Source organism: Lycium ferocissimum, chromosome 7 (assembly GCF_029784015.1).
Source record: "Lycium ferocissimum isolate CSIRO_LF1 chromosome 7, AGI_CSIRO_Lferr_CH_V1, whole genome shotgun sequence".
NCBI classification, from domain to species: Eukaryota; Viridiplantae; Streptophyta; class Magnoliopsida; order Solanales; family Solanaceae; genus Lycium; species Lycium ferocissimum.
The window spans coordinates 48,767,347-48,788,957 of record NC_081348.1 but is presented as its reverse complement, the minus strand read 5'-3'; the positions used below and the strand labels follow the sequence as shown (position 1 = coordinate 48,788,957).

General features: G+C 34.1%; 2 protein-coding genes across 2 annotated transcripts; one reads left to right on the top strand and one right to left on the bottom strand.

Moving 5' to 3' along the window:
• Positions 1–1,885: 1,885 nt before the first annotated feature.
• Positions 1,886–6,813, bottom strand: LOC132065500 (methyl-CpG-binding domain-containing protein 5-like). The gene is made up of 3 exons (XM_059458921.1): positions 6,419–6,813; positions 2,549–2,662; positions 1,886–2,431 (listed from the first exon to the last, which is right to left on the bottom strand). The coding sequence occupies exons 1-3, from the start codon at positions 6,758–6,760 to the stop codon at positions 2,192–2,194; spliced, it is 696 nt and encodes a 231-aa protein (XP_059314904.1). The 5' UTR covers positions 6,761–6,813; the 3' UTR covers positions 1,886–2,191.
• A 5,787-nt stretch (positions 6,814–12,600) lies between these two features.
• Positions 12,601–20,338, top strand: LOC132065499 (bifunctional nitrilase/nitrile hydratase NIT4B). Its single transcript, XM_059458920.1, has 5 exons — positions 12,601–12,773; positions 16,901–17,080; positions 17,931–18,224; positions 19,204–19,485; positions 19,963–20,338. The coding sequence occupies exons 1-5, from the start codon at positions 12,632–12,634 to the stop codon at positions 20,118–20,120; spliced, it is 1,056 nt and encodes a 351-aa protein (XP_059314903.1). The 5' UTR covers positions 12,601–12,631; the 3' UTR covers positions 20,121–20,338.
• The last annotated feature ends 1,273 nt before the right edge of the window (positions 20,339–21,611 follow it).

The following is a 21,611-nucleotide window of genomic DNA, read 5'->3' as shown; positions in this document are numbered from 1 at the left end:
GTCGATGATTTATATTTTTAATGATGTTATTCAATATGCATCTATGTTTTTTTTTTCTTTACGAAAATCCTTTATGATTAATTTTTATTTTGAACTTTTTTCATACTAGGACCTAATTTTTTTTGTTTGAAGAAATTCATTTTCCTTATTAATTACGAACTTCCTGACAATAATTTCTACCGTAGAAGAAACTAACAGCTAATTTAAACTATTTTATCAAAATAAAGATTACTCATAAAATGAATAAATAGAAAATGTTATTTTATTCTTGAACTCCTAAGTTTCCAAGCAAATAGAGTACATATACGCTATTTCATATTCTTTTTTTAGCAATGATAAATTGAATTTTTTTTTCATTTCTAAAGTTATCAGTCACAATTTTTTGTGTGTTTCGTTACACTTTTAATACTATAGTTAGAACTAAAATTGTGTTATTTTGTATAAATTAAAAGATTTTTAGTGTTTTATGGTAAAGAATAAGGACTGTTTTAATTGAAAAGTCAAATTTAAGGGACTACTTTGGACTTTCTTCTTTTATTTTTTAAGTGTCTTTTAACCATTTTTACTTTGTAAGGCAAGTATATAAACTTGAATGACCATATGAGGAACCAAAAAAAAAAAAGAGATAAATGACTTTATTATGTAATTTGCTTAAGTTGAGCGACTATTTGAGAAATTGACTCCATTTAGTCGCCCAATTTAACTTTTATCCATCTTTTCAAAAAATATAAAAAAAAGAACTAGTTTAAATAAATTTAGATAAAACTATTTGTTCTCTGTTTTATCTGCCTTTTTTATCTCCTTCTTCTTCTTCTTAGTTGTTGTACTATAATAGTTTTGAATTTATAACAAGTGAAGTATAATATTTTGAAAAAAGTTATCTTAAATTTTGAATATGAAAGATGAGTTTAAATCAAGTAGATATTATCAAAATAAAAATTTTGAAAACATTGACAAATTACCATTATTGCACAATAGATTTGTTAAAAATATTGTTGTTTTAACAAATGATTATTGAGATTTTTTCCTTATGACGATCGAAGCTTATATTTCAAATTTAAGCTTGATATAAGTAGATTTGCGTATAGAATTGTGTTAGATTGCTAAAACTCGAAGAACATGTTGATTCTTGTAGACAAAAATTTGTTCATCTGAACTTCTTGCAAGATGTCTGAAGTTCAACCATACATGCGTCTAATGAGTTCACTTTTGACAGAACATACGACCAAAATAACACAACAATATGCTGAGTAATCCGGTCATATATGCAAAATAGATGTCATTAGTAAACCTTTCAAATGCCCACACAATTAGTCTGGAGCAAACTTCACAAGCCCTTAGACTTCGTACTCAATAACTACAGTATATTCATACACATCCAACAATTTTCTCATATATCTATCCTACTAAAATGCTCAAAATTCACTGGTTGATAGTGTTATCCCTAAGTGTTCAAACCAGTATTTTAGTAAAACTAGTTTCTGTTTTAAAAAAAAAAAAAAAAGGGGTAACAACAAAAAGTGGATGAAATAGAAAATTTCCCAGCCCATAAATTTCTTGTGTGTCCTTAGAAAATATAATCCCCTCACAGTTGCCAAGGTTAAAGGATTAATTTCTCCAAGGATAGAACAGAAAACTATTCTACAATAGCAACAATGCAAATTGTAGAACTTCACGAACTCCAATAGCGGCAGCAAATCACGACTATTCTATTTTGTTTTGGAAAAACAATGCAGAGAAGAGGGGAAATTTCAAAATTTTTCAGTATATTAAAATCTGAGGCAAACCTCTGAATTTATAAGAAGTGAAAGGGTGAGATGAAGAGGTGCAATCCAAAAGGTGCCTCTTCCATTTCCCATTCACACCTTTTAAAAAACCCAACAAATACTTCATAAAGGAGGTCTTGAAACTAATTAATTTCAAAATAACAGTTCAATGGCAATCCATGAACCCAGAACAGACCATACTACTACTACATCATAATCAGAATTTAGGTGGAGCAACGTTTGCCTATTGCTTTGACAAAATAAGAAGCTATCAACAAGACAACTATAAGGTCCTGTGCTAAAACCAAAAGAAGTAAGCCAATTCAGATGAGATTTGACACACTATCTAGTCTAGATAAATATGGAGAAAGGTTCGTTGACTGGTTAGTGCGAGTTCGAGCCACCTATCTCCCTAGCTAAATTTTTTACACTTTCCTTCGCCGTAGGTGCGATACAGTTGAGAACACAGCAGCCCATTCTTGTTTTCGGGTTTCAGGAACCATACTGCCATTACAAGAAGCTGCCCAGGTATCTGCATAACTATCCGTCTGAATCCAGCACATGCTCTGTGGCGGATTCGCAGAGTCGAAGTAAAACGAAGTAATTTTCTTTGTTTTCGAGGCACTCTTCTTCGGTTTTTTGCTATTGGGGGTGGTCTCAGATGGCTGCAAAAGAATTGTACCATCAAAACACGCAAGAAGATGTAAGTTTCTTTGTAGCTAAGGGAAGAGTGATACAAACATAAGAGAGTTGAAAGGTCATTAATGTTTTGATTCACTCACTGTTGTAGCATCACCGCTAGTGTTTCCCTTCTTGCGCTTGCCACCCGTTTCCAGGAAATAGTGCACCTCATTCTTTGACCGGAACTTACGCCCGGACACTGGCTCGTAATAGTACTGCAGAATCCAGGACACAGACAATTAGATACCATGCCAAATGATATACAACTCAGTTTATATGTCAAGGACTTCAAATAAACAATAAGAAAGCAAATTGAAAGAGCATGACATAGTAATAGTTTCAACTATCAAGGACTTCAATTAAACAATAAGAAAGCAAATTGAAAGAGCATGACATAGTAATAGTTTCAACTAAACTCTATACCACCTGCTACTGGATGGGGAAAAAGAAAATACAACAATCTCACACATAAAGAAAGTGAAACAACAAACATAGAGGAACAAATCACAGGAGATTACATGAAGAGCGGAAGAGAGATATGGAGAGGCAGAAGAGATTCTGTCCACCACAATCTACGTACGAGGCTATGAAGGCTATACGTACGAGCAATTATTTCCTTGATGGCAAGCAACATCAAGAGAAGGAATACATTTTCTTTTGGGAAAACAGCAGTACAACTTAGTTACCAGTTTCAAAAAAACAGCAGTACAACTTGGCTGCATGTCAAATGTTCCTCCAAATACTTGCATCCTCTCACTAGACTTTGCCCATTAAGGAGAGATGGATAATTACACACTTCACCTTTATTGCCTCATATACTTCCAGAAAGTTTCAGCGATTGCCTTCAACAAACACATCTTTTTTTTTTAACTTTATAATGATGCCTTTAATAAGCACATTATCATCTTTTGCTCTTGTTTCTCAAGCACATCAGGTCATCAAACTGAAACGTTTGGACTGCTCTACCTCAATTTTCTTCTCATTACTTCAATGGGTTGAGCAAAGAAGTTTCATGTTTCACCTAAATGTACAAGTACCATATTCTTACATCTAACAGATTAAACAAATGAGAAGTTTGTTAAAAAATTAAAAAATTAACCAACTACTACGATCATAATTCGTGTTAATAGTTGTAGTAATGGTTATAAAGACAAATATGTAGACACTTTATGATCCACTCACCAAAAAAGGAGGATCAGACTAGATAGGCTATATAATAAAGGAGTTCATTTGGTCTATGATTGGAGCGAAAAACAGGAAATGACACAGGAACTGCTACAGATATCATGTTGTTTTCTATAGTTTGTTAGTAGCTTATAAACTTGGTGGAGAGGCTCACAAGTATTTTTATACTAAATGGTCAAGAAATATCTCACCCTCTTGACCTCTCATCTCTGGCTTACTGTAAAAATAATACCAGAACAACAACGACAACATACCCAGTGTAATCCCACAAGTGAGGTCTAGGGTGGGTAGGACGTACGCAGATCTTACCCCTAACTTTGTGGGCAGAGAGGTAGAGTTTCAAAAATTTGAGAAGAGAGTTCAGTTCTTCTTTTTTTTTGCGATGATTTTCTAGTTTTTGGCAAACAAACTGCTTTTCAGCCAAATTCCAAAAAAAAAAAAAAAAAAAAGGGTCAGTTTTTGCAAAACCTTTAAAAATAAATGTTCTCCAACAAAAGCTATAAATGTCAAACCTTACAATAATTTAAGGTAGGGAAAACAATCATATTTGTCCCTCTTTCAAATATTGCTCATACATACCCTCCTTTTGAGTATCCGACCATATACCCCTACCGTTATACTTTTGAACAAAAATGCCCCTCATCCATTAAAAGACCCGGACACAGCACTAAAATTCACATGTGGAAGGCAAATAGACATTTTAAAATACCCGGTTCATTTTTCCAAACCTATTACCCAACCCATCCTAAGATTCTCTTTCAAACCATTTTCACCATATGAGCCGCGTATGGGGCAGGTATGACTGGAAAATCCTTGAGAGAAGGCTATGGCTGCTCTGAAAATTACAAACTACATGTAGAACTAAGAAAAATGGAGTATTACTATCCCTTCTGTTTTTGGAAATGTAACACACAAAAACCCTCAACTACCTTCACATAAACTTAGTTCTTCAATTCATTTAACTTCCTTTTTCTATAAATTTATTGAACTTTGCCATGACAACACTTGCTCAAATTTCCACCAAATTCCTAGCATTAAACACGCCACACGATGCTTTGTACAAAATATTAAACTTTATTGGTCTGATATTACAGTGACCTATCTACTGCTACACTCATTTAAATACAAAAAAAAAAAAAAAAAAAAAAAAAGAGAGAGTATCATTTTGTCGTAATTGGAACAAGAGCTTTAAAGGAGAGATCCTCACTCTTGCAGTTAAGAGGGATAAAAATGGAATTTTGGTGAAAGAGGATAGATGGATGGTAAGAAGAGAATGATTGTTACGAAATTCAAACAAGGGTTTGCATTTGATAGTATTGGTGATGGTAGCCGGACGAACAATAGCAACACTGTAGGGGTGTTCTAATCTTGTTCTAGCAATTGAATTAGATAGAGAGCACTCTCTGGCACTGAAGCAATCGTTGCCGTGTTACTACTATTTATGGATTTCTTCCAACTTTGGTAAGCATCTGTCACCGGAAAATTCAGTTCCGCCTGTGGCAATGACAACACTCAGCTATCTACTAACCTTCTACCCTAATCCTCAATCTCTTCTTATACATTTGTTATAACGCACAAGCACGCACAAGCAATCATGAAGAATGAAGCATAAAGCCTAGATTCGTTTTGTCAATTATACAATAAAAGAGGTAAACATATTTATGTATATGTAGTATAAGACACAGAATTTACTCTATCAACAGAGATGGAAGAAAACACCACCTCTTCATATACATTTGTTATAACACACAACAATCATGAAGAATGAAGCATAAAACCTAGATTTGTTTTGTTAAATAAAGGATAAAACAGGTATAAACATATTCGTTTATGTAGTTTAAGATACGAAACTTACTCTATCAACAGATACGGAAGAAAATACTATCTCTTCATATACATTTGTATAACGCACAACAATCATGAAGAATGAAGTATAAACCTAGATTTGTTTTGTTAAATAGGGTACAAAACAAGTGTAAACTATATGTAGTAATGTAACAGATACGGCAGAAAACACCATGTCTTATATACATTGTTATAACGCACAGAAATCATGAAGAATGAAGCATAAAACCTAGATTTGTTTTGTCAAACATACGATAAGAGAGGCAAAAAATATATGTAGTATAAGATACGGAATTTACTCTATCAACATAGACGGAAGAAAACACGATCTCTTCATAACCATTGTTATAACACACAGCAATCATGAAGAATGAAATATAAACCTAGATTTGCTTTGTTAAATAGACTATAAAACAGGTGTAAACTATATGTAAATGTAGTATAAGATACGGAATTTACTCTATCATCAGTTCCGGCAGTAGCACCAGAGGTACGAACAAAATATAACGCATTTGTTATAACACTCAGACACCTACTAACCTTCTAACCTTCTGCCCTAATCCTCAATCTCTTCATATACATTTGTTATAACACTCAGATACCAACTAACCTTCTACCCTGATCCTCAATCTCTTCAGACACCTACTAACCTTCTAACCTTCTGCCCTAATCCTCAATCTCTTTATATACATTTGTTATAACACTCAGATACCAACTAACCTTCTGCCCTAATCCTCAATCTCTTTATATACATTTGTTATAACACTCAGATACCAACTAACCTTCCACCCTAATCCTCAATCTCTTTATATACATTTGTTATAACACTCAGATACCAACTAACCTTCTACCCTAATCCTCAATCTCTTCATATACAATTGTTAAAACATAAAACTAAAAATTAAATGTAAAATGTAGTTTTAAGATAGGAGGAAATTTACTCTATCAACAGTTCCAGCAGTAGCACCAGATGTACGAACTCTCGTTTCAACTTTCCAGCTCTCCGGTAACCAACTCGGTCTCTCCACATTCACCTCCGTCGATCTACTCTGCTTCTTTACCGGCGTAACAGTCTCCTCCGCCGTCATCTCCGGCGTAGTCTCCCCCGTCGGCGCCGGAGGCAGGTCGGACACGTGTCGATCGTCTAGCGCTGCGTCTTTGTTTGGTGTTGAGTGGGCGTCGATGTAGGTACCGGATTGTAAGAGCGGGTCAGGCGGTAAGGAGTCATCGGCGCCGGTGACGGTTTCCGGTGGGATTGATGAGATGGGGGTGGGTTCAGTCATTGGAGAGTTGAAGGAGTTTTATTATTAAGTTTGAATATAAATGTGAGAGGACTGACAGTAGTTTGTACTTTAAAAGTTTACATAAACTGTTTATTCTAGAAACATCTGTCATTTTTGTTTCTGTTTGGATTGGCTCATTTTAGTGACTTTCAGAGCCTGTTTTGATGGGCTTAAAAAAAAAAAAACTATTTTATTTTTAAGTTAAAATAATAAAAATTTTTTTTTAGGCTTATTTTAAGCGTATTAGCTTAAAAATTTGGAAGTGTTTATAGTTTAAAATTTTTTTATGTTAAAATAAAAAAAATAAAATGGGCTCTTAAGCGGAAAAAAAAAATACTTTTAAGCACTTTTGTTTGTTTAAGTAAAATTAAAAAAAAATTAAGCACTAATTTTTAATTTAAAATAACAAAAATAAGTCATAAGTTACGGTGTTCATGGTTCGGTTTGAATCGATTTTTGGTTAAAATCAAAACCAAACAGATTTTGTCTGTTTTTTAATTATTAAAATCAAATATAATACATATTCATTGGTTTGATTGTTGTCGGATTGGTTCGGTTTGGTTTTGATTTTTAAGAAATTTGATGGTATTTATTTCATTTCCCCCCTTAAAATTATGCAAGAATTTTCGTCCTTTTCCAATTTATAATCTGTTATCATCCTTTTATTGAGGTAAGTATAATTTTTTTGGACTATCGAGGAAATGTCTTAAGATCTACTAGCTTTAATCAAGTGAATAAAGTTTATAGGAAATAGATTTTTTCTTTTAGGTAAATCTTATAGTTGTTTCTTTGAATAAATGACTTTGGATTCATGGCTTTCTTTTAAGAAATGGGCTTAACGAGTAAAGTTCATTAGCCTATTAGGGATAAATAATTTTTTGATGAAAAAGTATACAAAGTACTTAAAATTATTTATAAAAATTACTAATATATTGTATATATATAGTTATAAAAAATGCGTATATAATTTATCGGTTCGGTTCGATTTTTTCTTTGGTTTGTTTTTAATAAAATCAAAACCAAATCAAATATTATTGATTTTTAAAAATTTAAAATCAAACCCAGATAAATATTAGTTTTTTTAATGAGTTTACTTTAATTTTCGATTTGGATCTGCTTTTAACCAAACCGTAAACACCCCTGTTAGTAAGTCAAAAGCCATAAGATCCAAACAGGCTCTAAATTATGTGGCAGCATTTTATTGGATTTAACAATTTGTTTGAATGTTTTTCTTTTTGGTTTCCAAATTTCGGTGTTTATTACTCCGTCAAAAAAATTGTTGGTCTGTTTTAATGGTTGTTACATATTGAATTGTATTATATTATTATACTTTAAATTAAATATAAGATTCAGTTTAATTGTTATTAAAATATTATTATATTATTGTTATTTAATGACCAAAAATGTTATGTAGTGATCAATTTATGTGATTGTATTGTTATAATCTTTTGTATTGTTATGTGATTGTATTGTTATAATCTTTTGTATTTTGGCTCCAAAGAAATTAACTTTTTTTTTCCAGAGTTATCTTTATTGAGTGCTAAGTGACCGGATCTCAATATGTAAGTTAATAGTAATATGTAAATTTTAATTAAGAATAGTTTAGTCAAATAAATTTTAATCCGAACGGGGTACGATTGTAAGCCATCGCGGAAGTCGCCGCCTGTGACGGTTTCTGGCGGGATGGATGATGTGGTGGCTGGTTGAGTCATGGGAGAGTGAGTGGGGGTGGAGGGAGGGGTTTTGAGATAGTCAACAGAGAGAAAGGATCATCATCTGAGTAAATGTGAGATGACTGACAGTAGTTTTCTGTTTGTACCTTGTGGGGATGGGTGAAAATCTTCTTTGTAAACTAGTTGTATTAATTAATGTTCCTTGTTTGTATTCTAGAAACTAGAAACATCTGTCATTTTGTTTTATCTAGTACTAGTACTAGCTCTTCCTCACTTTTGCTCATGAGAGTTTTTCATTTTTTTTTTCCGCATTTTTTTTCACTTTATTTGAAAATCAATACTTGATCATGAAAATTTCAAATATAATTTTAAGTTATATTTGAAAATTTAGAAAACATCTAAAACTATATTTTTACTTTTTTTTAACTTTCAATACATTCAAACAATTAAATATTCTTTACAAAAACTATAACTAAACACAACTCTATCTTCAACTCCAACTTCAAAATTTCAAATAAATTGAAAAGTATTTGATTTTCATGGCCAAAAGGCCTACTAGTTTTATGGGCAGCATTTCATTGGGTTAACAATTTTTTTGAATTTTTTTTTTTTGGTTTAGAAATTTGGTGTTTACAGCACAATTTTTGTTGGTTTGTTGGAATGGTTGTCACATATTGAATTATAATATTATATTATTATAAAATCTAATTATTATTATTTTATTATTTAAATAACGGCCAATTTAATGTGATTGTATCGTTACTTTATTTCTTTTTTTCATCTTGCCCTTCATTATTATTTAATAAGTTCTACTTTATCATTTATTTTTTTTATAATAATCCTATTTTTTTTTTTGTAATGTCATATTATTCTTGATAGATAATGCAATCTATCTAAATATTGAGTTCATAATAACAAAATAATTGTTTAACACAATACAGTATTTATGTGGCTATAAATTATTTCATTAAAGGTAAAATAAAATTTTAAAAAATTAATTTATTTTTAAATTTTCAATTAGTCAAATATAATTTCATTAAGCAATTTTCTCTATTGGGTTAAATGCAGGATATCTAGGGTTCTATATAATAATTCAGAGAAAGTAAAAAGTTGTAAATTCAGACAAAACAAAGAGCTTTCAAAATAGAATCAATTAGTTTCAATGAGTTCTTGATTTTCACTAAAAAAAAAAATTATGTACATTCTACTATAGATGTGGAAATATAGATTCTTCAAGAAAAAATAATTGAATTCTACAAATAGGTTGATGAGGAAAATCAAACTCCTCATCTTGAAATAAAAAGGGAAAAGGGTTCAAAACACACTTCAACTTTGGCCGAAATTGCTATAACACATTTCAACTTTGCGGGGTCCTATAACCCCCTAAACTATTTTAAAGTGGAATTATTACCTCCACAAAAAGTCGAAACCAAATTTATGTCCATGGGTGGAATACACGCGCCTAACACCGTATTTACCATTAATTTTTTTTTCTTCAGAATATTCCCTACTTCTTTATTTCTCTACTCTTTATATACCCTCTTCCACCATTAGCACCCAACCTCTCAATTTAGACCTTTACTACATAGAGGATCACACATTAAAATCCAACAAAAACATCTCAAAAGCTTCCTTTTAGACTAAATTAGCAGAAACTCCGTTGAGAAATTCAAATCAATAGAAAACGCAAATCATCTGAAAAAGCAAATTCACATTTTTGGCCATCATCCCGATTGATCTGAAGATTCGGGACTCCGAATTTTATTTGATTTATCTTTGGGTTTCGAGGGACAAAGAGAAGAGATGAAATCAAAGAAACAAAGGGGTTGCCGGAGTTGAAGAGAGAGATGGCGGTGCTCGGCAAATTTTCGATTATCCAATGGCGATTAATCTGTTGAAAACTCATAGGTTGAGTTCCTTGAAAGCAAACTTGTTGAAGAGCATCAATGCTTCATTTGTTAATGGTGGTTGAGAACCCCACAAAGGGGATGAAGAGAAACCTATGAAAAGGAAAATGCCACAAAAAGAAAAATAGATATTTCTAAAAACTGCTTATAAAATAAATTTTAAATATTTTCATTTCTTCTCTCACTCTCTTAGAGAGAGTGACAAACAATCTCTTTGCCACCTTTGCATCTATGGAGCTAATAATTCCACTTTAAAGTAGTTTAGGGTGGTCATAGGATCCCCGCAAAGTTGGAGTGTGTTATAGCAATTTCGGTCAAAGTTGAAGTGTGTTTTGAACACTTTTCCCAAATAAAAATGATCTTTATTCTTTTGTCAGCAAAAAAATTATCATTCACTAAATAGTGAATAGAGATTTTCCTGACATTATTATTTTATATATGAATCAGAAAAGCAAATAGAGTCCCATTACATATTAATTGGTGAGCTGATCAATATGTGGGTGTTTAGCACGCGCATGCGTGTTGACTTAAATTAAACTCGTAATAATCGAGCTAGAACGGCCTCTAATTTTATTTATCAAAACTTAATCAAATTTGAGAAGACTAGTTGATTCTTTTTTTGGAAAAGGCTCAAATATGTCATCCAACTATTGGAAATGACTCATTTATGCCACTCGTCAATAGTTTGGCTCATTTATGCCATCGAACTATAAGAAATGACTCATTTATGCCATCGAACTATAGAAAATGGCTCATTTATGCCACTCATCAATAGTTTGACTCATTTATGCCATCGCCCGTTATCAAAATGACTCATCCATGCCATTTTTCATTAACGCCGGTTTTATAATACCAGCTATGATATGTGGCCTCCAATTAGAGGCCTACGTATTTTAATTAAACTAGCCCAATTTTGAATACCAAATTATTAAAAAATCCGACCCATACACCTTGCCCACCCACAACCATAATCTAGTTGGAGGTCACGTGTCATATATGGTATTGTAAAACCAGCTTTAATGAACTATGGCATGGATGAGTCATTTTGATAACAGGCGATGACATAAATGAGTCAAACTATTAATGAGTGGCATAAATGAGCCATTTCCTATAGTTCGATGGCATAAATGAGCCATTGTCTATAGTTCGATGGCATAAATGAGCCAAACTATTGACGAGTGGCATAAATGAGCAATTTCTGATAGTTAGATGGCATATTTGAGCCTTTTCCGTTCTTTTTTTGTCTCTATTACAATTTGGTATGCATCAAGATTTTAATTAAATCGAAGGTTATTAAGTTTATGCTGAAATTCTGCCAAGGTCGTGAACAAATATCATACGATTTAATAACCACAAGTACATTGAAAGAAGAAAAATAAGTTTAAATTTTACCGTCAATGAGATGGGTCGAAAATTATGAAATTTTACTTCAAATCTTGAATAAGATAAAATCACTTAGACATTTTTTATTATATATGTCTCAGGAGGGATTATACTGGGCATGTTGTTGTTGTTGTTTATGTCTGAAACTTTTGTAAATAAAGTTATTTGGTGTATATATAATGATGAGTGATAATAGGCATCCGCAAAATTAATTAAATATGTACAAGTTGGTTCGGACACTAAAAACTCGTTTGGTACGAGAAATGAGAGATAATAAATCCCGTAATGAAATTAATTATGAATAAATCCCATATTTGGTTGGAATAAAATTATGTAATTAATTATTATAGTGTTTTTTGTTCCTGTAGAAGATGAGATAACAATCTCGAAATAATTGATCCTGAAATAATTAATTCTGAGATAACTTATTCCCCAACTAAACGACCCTTAAGTAGTTATTTGGTTCGCAAACTAAATTATTGTCTTTGGACTAATTCCACCTTATTTCTCGTACCAAACGATTATCAAATTGGACTATAAGGGGTCATTTGGTAGAAGGTATAAGCTAGCATATCCATCACCAATTTTTATACCATGTTTGGTATACCTTGTACCAAATATGATACAAAAATTAGTGCTGGAATATCCCAGCTTATACCTTCTTATCCCACTATCTTTGGGATTATTTTATATAATGGTATAAAATAATTCCAATAGATGGGATAAATTAGTCCCGAAATTATAATTCGAGATAATTTTGACTATATACCAAATGACCCGAGTCTAAATTCTAGAAATCTCTTTCTTGAAAAAAGGGTACACCAATCACTTTATTTACTTCTAATTTTAGCAAGCATAGTCCAAAATACGCAAAACACATCTGCAAATTGAGAAGCACACAAGGAATTATGGCTTTGGTCCAAACCCAAACAGTGAACGAAGGGCCATTGTTTGCTGAAGTGGAAATGGCAGGTGATTCTTCTGCCCCAACTGTCCGTGCCACAGTAGTTCAGGCCTCCACAATCTTCTATGACACCCCTGCTACTCTTGGTGAGTTTTCAATGTCTTTGAGTTTTGATTTTCTTGTGTTGTTGGTAAGATTTGGTGTTGTTGGTATTTGTCTGTTTAACAACTTGTTTGGATGGTTGTTACCTATTTTACGTGATATAGTTTGACTCGGCATTAAGCTTAAGAAAGAAAGGAAGACTTTTGAACAGTTGCGGATTCAGGATTTTCATTCAGGGTGTTCGGAAAAAAGAAGAAGCTAAATATACACTGTAATTTGTGATGCACATAAACACAAAAAATTTATCCTATATATATACTGTAATTTTTTACACTGTAATTTTTTGCTGAGGGTGTGAACACCTTGGCCCCCAAGTAGCTCCGCCCCTGAGTTTGAAGCTTCTGGTCTAAAATAAGTCATAAATATTTGTGTTGTCTTAAATCACTTTATTAAGGGTGATGGGGAAAGTTTTAAGTTAACTTGTTTCGAAATATAGAAATGTATCAATTCTTTTTGGGATACACTAAAAAGGAGAGTGTATCACATAAAGTGATACAGAGGGAGTACTACAATAATAACGTGTTCAGAGTTAAATATTTGTAAATATTTAGTAGAATTTTTTAATATACATACATAATCTGGACAAATGTTACTGGGTTCCCTCTGGACAAATGTTACTGGGTTCCCATGAACTCATATACTGGCGTCTACATCCGCCCGGTTACTTTAAACAAGAGGTTAGTTTCTGGTTGTTACTTTAATTTTGTTGTATCGTATTGTTAAATTTGTTGTTATAATGACGGAGTTGGTGTGATGGCATCGTTACCTTGTTTTTTCCCCTGACTTATTATTTAATAATCGTATTTTACCATTTACCATATCTTTTTGTGCAATAACTCTATCTTGTATCCTACTTCTTTTGTAAAATTGTGAGCTCATTCTTTGGATGGCTAATGCGTGGCATTATGAAAAGACGATAAACGATAAACATTGTATTCGTCAAAACAGTACATTACATTACAATACAATACATTATGAAAGATATGTAACAATCATCCAAACAAGTTGTTACTGGTGGGTTGGACATCTGTCTTGTGGGTTTTCCACAAGAAAGGCTTGTTCTTGATAAATGGATTAGTAAATTATCAAGTTTGGCACCCAAAGGTGTGGCCTAGTGGTTAATGAAGTGAGCTGACAACCGTAAGGTCCTAGGTTTAGATCCCAGTTGAGGAAAAATACTATCATTTCTTTCCATCCGTCCAAGGCTACCCAGTGCATCTATTCGGGTACCGGGTACCAGAGAGAGAGAGAGAGAGAGAGAGAGAGAGACTAAGTGGTGTCTGTCAGATAATTAAAAAGCTCACTTCATATAGCTCTACTGTTGTTTCAAATTAAAAGCTAAGTTGAGATTATTCTGAGACTGCAGTGCAAGACCAACAACTGTCACCTTGTAACATAGCACTAATGTGAATGAGCTATTCCTTGTTATCACCTTGGATTGTAACAAAAGTGTCCAGGCTCCATTTTCAAAATCTAGGCAAAGATATATTTTTCCCAGGTAAGTGAAACTTAGGCAATGGAGAAAAATAACCTTATGCTGAATGTGAATGGACTGAGGACAGCCAAAGGGTTATTATCCTTTACACTCAGTCACTCACTTTATTACTACTTGATTCTGTTTAACCATTTCACTACTCATAAATATATTCCTACTTAGTGTTGATATATACAAAAAGTGTACAAAATCATCAACATATACTGGGGTTTCAAGCGCAAAGCAGGTAAGTTACCAGTTTCCAAAAAAATAAAAGCACGACCAACGCAGGTCTTGGTGAAGAAAGATAATAAAAAATATGTATTACACTTATAATGGAAGAAAGATGAACTATAAATTCCAAGAATTATTGTGTAGACAAAAGATTGGAAAAAACACTAAACAAACGTTTGAACTTTAGAAAAATCTTGCAGATGAAGTTCAAAATCCTGACACAATTATAAGTTTTGTAAAGACTTTTCTTATATTAAATTTCTAATTTCTTATTCCTAGTAAATAAGAAAAATCATTGATGAGATTCCTAAATCGCCTTGCCAACTATATTTACTGCTTAGTATTGTCCTCTTCAAGATCCCACGGCGATTGATCTCAATGCCTTAACACCTTGCTGCCTGCATTGGAGTGCTGTTTTAGTTCATGGACTTCAATCTTTGTTCTGACCTTTCCGTGCAATTCATCACCATATTCATTTACCTACACTAACAGAGTGACATCTGAGAAACGATACAATCATCTTTGTAAACTAATAAAAAATGGAAGTCCGCAATATTGAAAACATCATTGAATTGATCCCTTGTTAAAAAAGAATCACATGTAATGGAGAACTCTTGGTGCCATGATCTACTCTTAACGGCGAACAACATTGCAATTAAGGGAAACTGAATATTTTCCTTCTCATAAAGTGTGGGAGGTGCCGCGGTTGAAGGGTAAAACATATGGATGTGATTCTGATGGTAGATTCTTCATCCTTTCTACTAAGACTAGGATCAACAAAGGCATGAGGACCTATTTCAGAAGCTTGCTTGTAAACTTGTTTTGCTGTATAGTATGTATGTCTTACAGTAAATTGTAGAAGTACTGCACCCTCCTAATCTTGATATTGGTCAAAGTCTTTCCCTCTGTTGTCTCAGCTCCTTGCATCCATGGGTGACTTAATAATTGGAACTTCAAACCAAAAGGAAAAAATATTAAAATCATTGGGCGCACTGTCCCAAGAAGGTCATAGAAGACTTGGATGATAATTCTTCTTTTTTGATCAAGTAAATGTATATTCATTCATAAACAAAGCTGGTCGTATACAAGGGTAACCCAAAAGGTGGAGAATCTACAAAAAGAAATGATTCGCTACCAACTCCATCCAATCTTCTGTACAGCAAGGAACTTCATGGGTGCACCAAAAGAAAAGAGGGGATCGAGATACTCCTCAATTGAGAAAAGCTCGACTCTACCCCCTCAAAATCTCTCCTATTTCTCTCTCTCCTAACAACCCACATTAACACAAGTAGAGTCACATTCCATGCAGGTGCGTCTTTTCCTCCTCCTCCCACTCTTCCAACTGAACATTAAATTTTTTACAGTTTGTGGCATCGTCCAAGAAATGCCAAACCACCTAAACATATTCCACCATAAGCTCATCAAAGAATGAAGGGCCTATTAAAGTTCTTGGATGCTAATTAACATTGTTATTTTTAAAAGCCTTCTATTAGAAGCAGAAAAAAATGGGGCAAGCAATTTAAAAAGTTTAGTTTAGGATTGGACATGAAGGGGAGCCTTGGAGCAACGGTATAGTTATCTCCGTGTGACCTATAGGTCATGGGTCCGAGCCGTGGAAGCAACCACTAATGCTTGCATTAGGGTAGACTTTCTACATCACACCCCTTGGGGTGCACCCTTCCTTGGGCCTGTGTAAACGAGGATGCTTTGTGCACCGGGTTGCCCTTGTGTAGGATTTGATGATTTTATGGGGTCCTACTAATTGTATGTCAATTAAAGAAACGATCTTCTGACTTGGAACTCATTTTATCTTTCTTTCAAGTTCTCCTTTTAATGGTACTTTACATTAATTTATTCTCGTTCAAAAGTTCGGTTCTTTTCAAAGGCTAATTGTTTAAGCGTTAGCAGGTGGTTCTCTTGATCTAGACTCAAGGATACTTAAGTCCTCTAACCAGTGATGAGCCGGGTCTCTGAGCTACGCTTTGTTGCAAGGTTTAGTAGTAGTTGCTAACAACAGAAAGTACGAAAGTTCAGAGTTTGAATGTTGTTGGGAGTGTGCACTACCCTCAATCAATCTTGCTTAGTTAATTAATCAAATTATATCCTTTTTATTTACCTTCTTTACTCTTTGTCTTTGCACATGAAGAGGAAATGTTCTGTTTTAGTGCATGGCGCAGCAAAGAGCCAAAACTTCGGGTTTATTTCATGATATTATGTGTGGTAACTTTGTGGTTGGGAAGCTGGAATTTCTAATTTTATCTTGAAGTTTTCTGGTTATGTTTTTTTTTTTTTTTTTTTTTTTTTCTGTTAATCAAGAAGGTTTCTGGTTTTGTTAAATTCTTGAATTGAGACTTTTAATAAAAATTCTTGAATTGGGATAGTTACTGCTTGACATTTTTTCAGATAAGGCTGAGAGGCTGCTTGCCGAAGCGGCTTCTTATGGTTCTCAGCTGGTGGTGTTTCCTGAAGCATTTATTGGTGGTTATCCACGTGGATCAACATTTGGTGTCTCAATTGGGAATCGGACAGCCAAAGGGAAGGAGGAGTTTCGCAAATATCTGGCTTCGGCCATTGATGTGCCAGGTCAAAAACTCTTTGATTTCTTGATCAGTTAACTCTCTGCCAAGAAAAATATTTGATCGGGGGTGGTTCTTAAATATTTCAAATTCGGAACAATGTATTTAACTGAATTACTTACAAAAAACTGAATATATAAGAAGATAAGGACTTTGTGACACATTCCTACGATTAAATTATATATTTTCCTTAAAAAGTATAACACAGTTCCATTTTCTCGTTAATTATGGTTAGAGGAAAATTGAATTGAAGGTGTTCAACATTAATTCAGCTCAAGGAGCAAAGGACCTTAGCTTGAAAATTCAGGACGCAGATGTTAAAAATTGTTGATTTGGGATACAGAGAACCAACAAACATGTTATGAAATTTGAATTTCTTTCTGGACTTTGTTGCTAAGATACGTCACGCTGAAACTTACCAAGTCCTTTACATTTCACCTAAACATATGTATGCTGTTTGTCTGTATAACCTCTAACCCATTTTGTTTTCCTTCTAAAGAAAAAGGTTCCTCCCCACCCCAGCTAGGACTGGCAAAATGGGTAAAAAAACAATTAACCATCTCCATATTATCTACTAAAAAATGGATATCCAGATGGATAGTATGGATATCCATATTATGAATACTCATTTGTTTGCTTGTTATTTTCCATGAGTTCTTGCTTTCTGGGGGTCTAAGCTTATTTTGGCTTTTAGCTTGTGTTCTCACCTAACTATTCTAATATGGATATCCATATTATCCATCGGTTAAAACATTTTTTTCGTCTTAAATATGGGCGGGTTGGATTTTTATCTATTTTTACTTAACTAGTTTTTGACCAATCTGTTTGCCACTCCTACTTACAGCTATTGGTTGCAGGTCCTGAGGTTGATCGTCTGGCAGCAATGGCTGGAAAATACAAGGTGTACTTGGTGATGGGTGTTATTGAGAGAGATGGATACACACTATATTGCACAGTGCTTTTCTTCGACTCTCAGGGTCACTACCTTGGAAAGCATCGTAAGCTAATGCCAACAGCATTGGAACGGATACTCTGGGGTTTCGGGGATGGATCAACAATTCCAGTTTATGACACTCCAATTGGAAAAATTGGTGCTGCAATATGTTGGGAGAACAAAATGCCACTTCTAAGGACCGCTATGTATGCTAAAGGTCTGACATTTTTGGCTGATCTCTTGGGTTCTTCTTTACCTACCTCGAGGATCATAGCTTTTAGGGACACTGAGATATTTGTTTCCAGTTTTATGTTGCTTGCGTCTACGCCCCTACGGTGATAAAATTCATTTAGGAAAGCAGTTGTTTTATTCGTGCTATTAAAGTAATGAACCGCTAGGCATCAAAATGCCGGTTAATCAGATGCTTTTCTGGCTTGGGTTCTGATATGAAAAATATGGCCTAAATTTTCATCAATAACTCACAGTGTTTAATCATGCTGTAGTAATTTCTGATTATAATGTATTCAAACTTCTGAATTACTGATACATTGTGGGTGATTTTGCAAGACTTTTTGTAGGATGGTATACCAGTTGTCTCCTCATGTCTAAATACTTAATTTATACTTTAGTTCATGAAGCTGAATTTCATTGTCACAGTCCACAGATAGATCCATCATTACTTTTGTGGTTGTGCCTCTTTGGAATGATTGTTGTCATTTAATGGCCTATTCTGAGCCCCTTGGCTTTGGTTCAGTGGCAAAGATAGTACATTACAGGATGTATATTAGGTGCATGTCACGAGTTTGAAACCTGGTGGATGCACCAAGTTTGGTATTTAAGCGGAGAAGGATAATGAGATGGATCCATTATTCCCGTGTTGGAAGCTACAACAACAGGTTTTCTCGGTCAAGTTTGATTTAGCATCAGTAATAAGATAAAGTTTGATAATTGATAGTGTAAGTAAGAGAATTGAGCCACTAATCTTAGTCTTTGTAGGAGTATAAAGGGGAAAAAGTTGTATTTTGAATAGCATTCCTGGATCCTATGTGATTGCTCAGTTTATTTCATTTTCTGTATGACATCGGTTTGAGAAATGGATATTACTGGAAATGTCATAAAAAGCATGTGGATGTTCATATTTGCAATATGCTCCTAAATGAATTTCCACAAAATTTCTAAATTCTTTTCTGTTGCAGGCATTGAGATATATTGTGCACCTACAGCTGATTCTAGGGAAGTGTGGCAGGCATCGATGACTCACATCGCCTTGGAAGGCGGTTGTTTTGTTTTATCGGCCAATCAGTTCTGTAGAAGGAAAGATTATCCACCTCCACCGGAATATGTTTTTTCCGGCACAGAAGATGACCTTACACCAGATTCCGTTGTTTGTGCTGGTGGTAGTGTAATTATATCACCATCAGGGGCTGTTCTGGCAGGACCAAATTATGAAGGGGAGGCACTCATCTCAGCTGATCTAGGTACGGTACTGAGCTTTCTTATTTTGCTTTCTCAAATTGACATTAAGTAGGCATTTGGCCATAGATTCCAAATAGTTTTCACTTTATTTGGAATTTGTGGAGTTGGAGTTGGAGTTGAAGATGGAGTTGTGTTTGGTTATAATTTTGCAAAGAATATTTGGGATAATGTTCATGCTTGAATGTACTTTTCAAATTTGAAATACAACTTCAAAAGTGAAAAGTGAGTTGGAACAAGTTATAAGCTGTTTTCCAAATTTAAAATACCACTTCAAGTTGGCTTTGGAATTTTCATGGCCAAACACTGATTGTCAAATAAAGTAAAAGATTATTCCGGGAAATAATAAATAATTTTATGGCCAAATGGGTCCTAAACCCCCCGCCCCCCCAAAAAAATAACACACACACCCCACACACACAAAAAGAGCAGAAAAACAAAGGAGTCATAGTCCAGCTTTTACTAACTCTCAATTTTACCAGATCTGGGAGAAATAGCGCGAGCCAAGTTTGATTTCGATGTGGTTGGGCACTATGCGAGACCTGAATTTCTTAGCTTGATCGTGAGGGATCATCCGGTGTGCCCTGTTAGTTTCACTTCTACATCTAGTACTAGCAAGGCAGAGAGCTCTCCCAAATGAAGACGGCCTTGTCACCATAGCATCTACTATGTTAGAGAGCCGTCCCGAATAATCAGAACCTCTTGGCTGATCGTGTAAGCTCGAGGTGACAAAATTGCCACCTCTATCAGCAAAGGTTGTATAGTAGTCCTTTTGTTCTATAACTCAATGTGTTTTAACTGTATGAGAAACATGTTGATATTCAGTCCTGGTTAATGAAAATCCAGTCTGTTGTTTCTTCTGCTTTTTGATACCTGATTCATTGGCTGTTTTCTATGATCTCACATACTTTCTGTACATTCATTTGGCTTTTGGATACTATGTTGCTCGAATCCTCCGGATAAATGCAATGGGGATTATAGTTTCCATGAAAACATGACAATCACGATTTTTCATACCATGTAACTTTTCTTGTTCCCTATCGATATGCTTCCCCAAATTTGACGCATATCCATTCTGGACTTACTAATCTTTTGCTCCTGGTCCATTGTGAATGAATAACTAGCCTTGGATTGTTTTGTTTCTCCTGTAATCATAGCTCGTTTTGTCTGCAATATTTTGGTAAGTTCATTCTAGCCTTAGCATTATCTTTTGTCTTCCCTTGACATCCGTTATTGTGTTGAACAAATTATCAAAGTGATTTTTTTAATATGCATGACATCAAGATTATGTTGGAGAAGATTATCTTTCCAATATGGTAACTCCGAAAATATGCTCTGGTTAGTCCAATTATGTGCAACACCATACCCGTCGAATTTGTACGGTTGTTTTTTTAGTGGTCTTTGGAAAGTTTTGAACCATCTCCCAACTACCTTCTTCTGACACTATTGCAGGTGGATAGTCTCGTTCAACTTTGTTCTTTTTGAATGCATTTTTTTCAAGTTCTTTCTTCTTGAATGCATTTTTCATACTCCTAAACTCATGATTCATTGGTAAGAAGTGATAGTGACAATCAAATCATGAGTTTTTTAGCCATGTTTTAAAGTAAACAATTTAATATTTTTCATGTCATAGGGACAAGCTAACTTTTCAACTATCATCTACCTGGACCACATCCCGTATGTAGAAAAATCAGTAATAGTCCACATTAAGACAACACGCAGATTAAAATCCTGCTTAAACAAAACGTCAAATGTTTCAACCCCTTCAACCAACAACTATTTCAATCATCAATCAAAGATTGCAAGGACACATCAATCAAATCTTTTGAATTATGCGGGCCAAGATTAATGCAAGTAGGAGTAATATATATGGACTAGTCATATATATCTCAAGAGAAGATTATACGGTGTTAAGACGACATGCCAACAAGAATATGGTGCAGCAGAAATAGAATGAGGAGTGGATCCATCTAAACATAAACCCAACCTAATATTCTTTGGTTCGGCTGCGAAGTGCGGATCCAAAATGCCTCTAAGCCTCTTCATCTAATGGAAGACACATAACGAGGTGTCCTTTTTTCATAGTGCATCTCATATGAGGAGTGGGGCTATTTGACGCATACAACCTCTT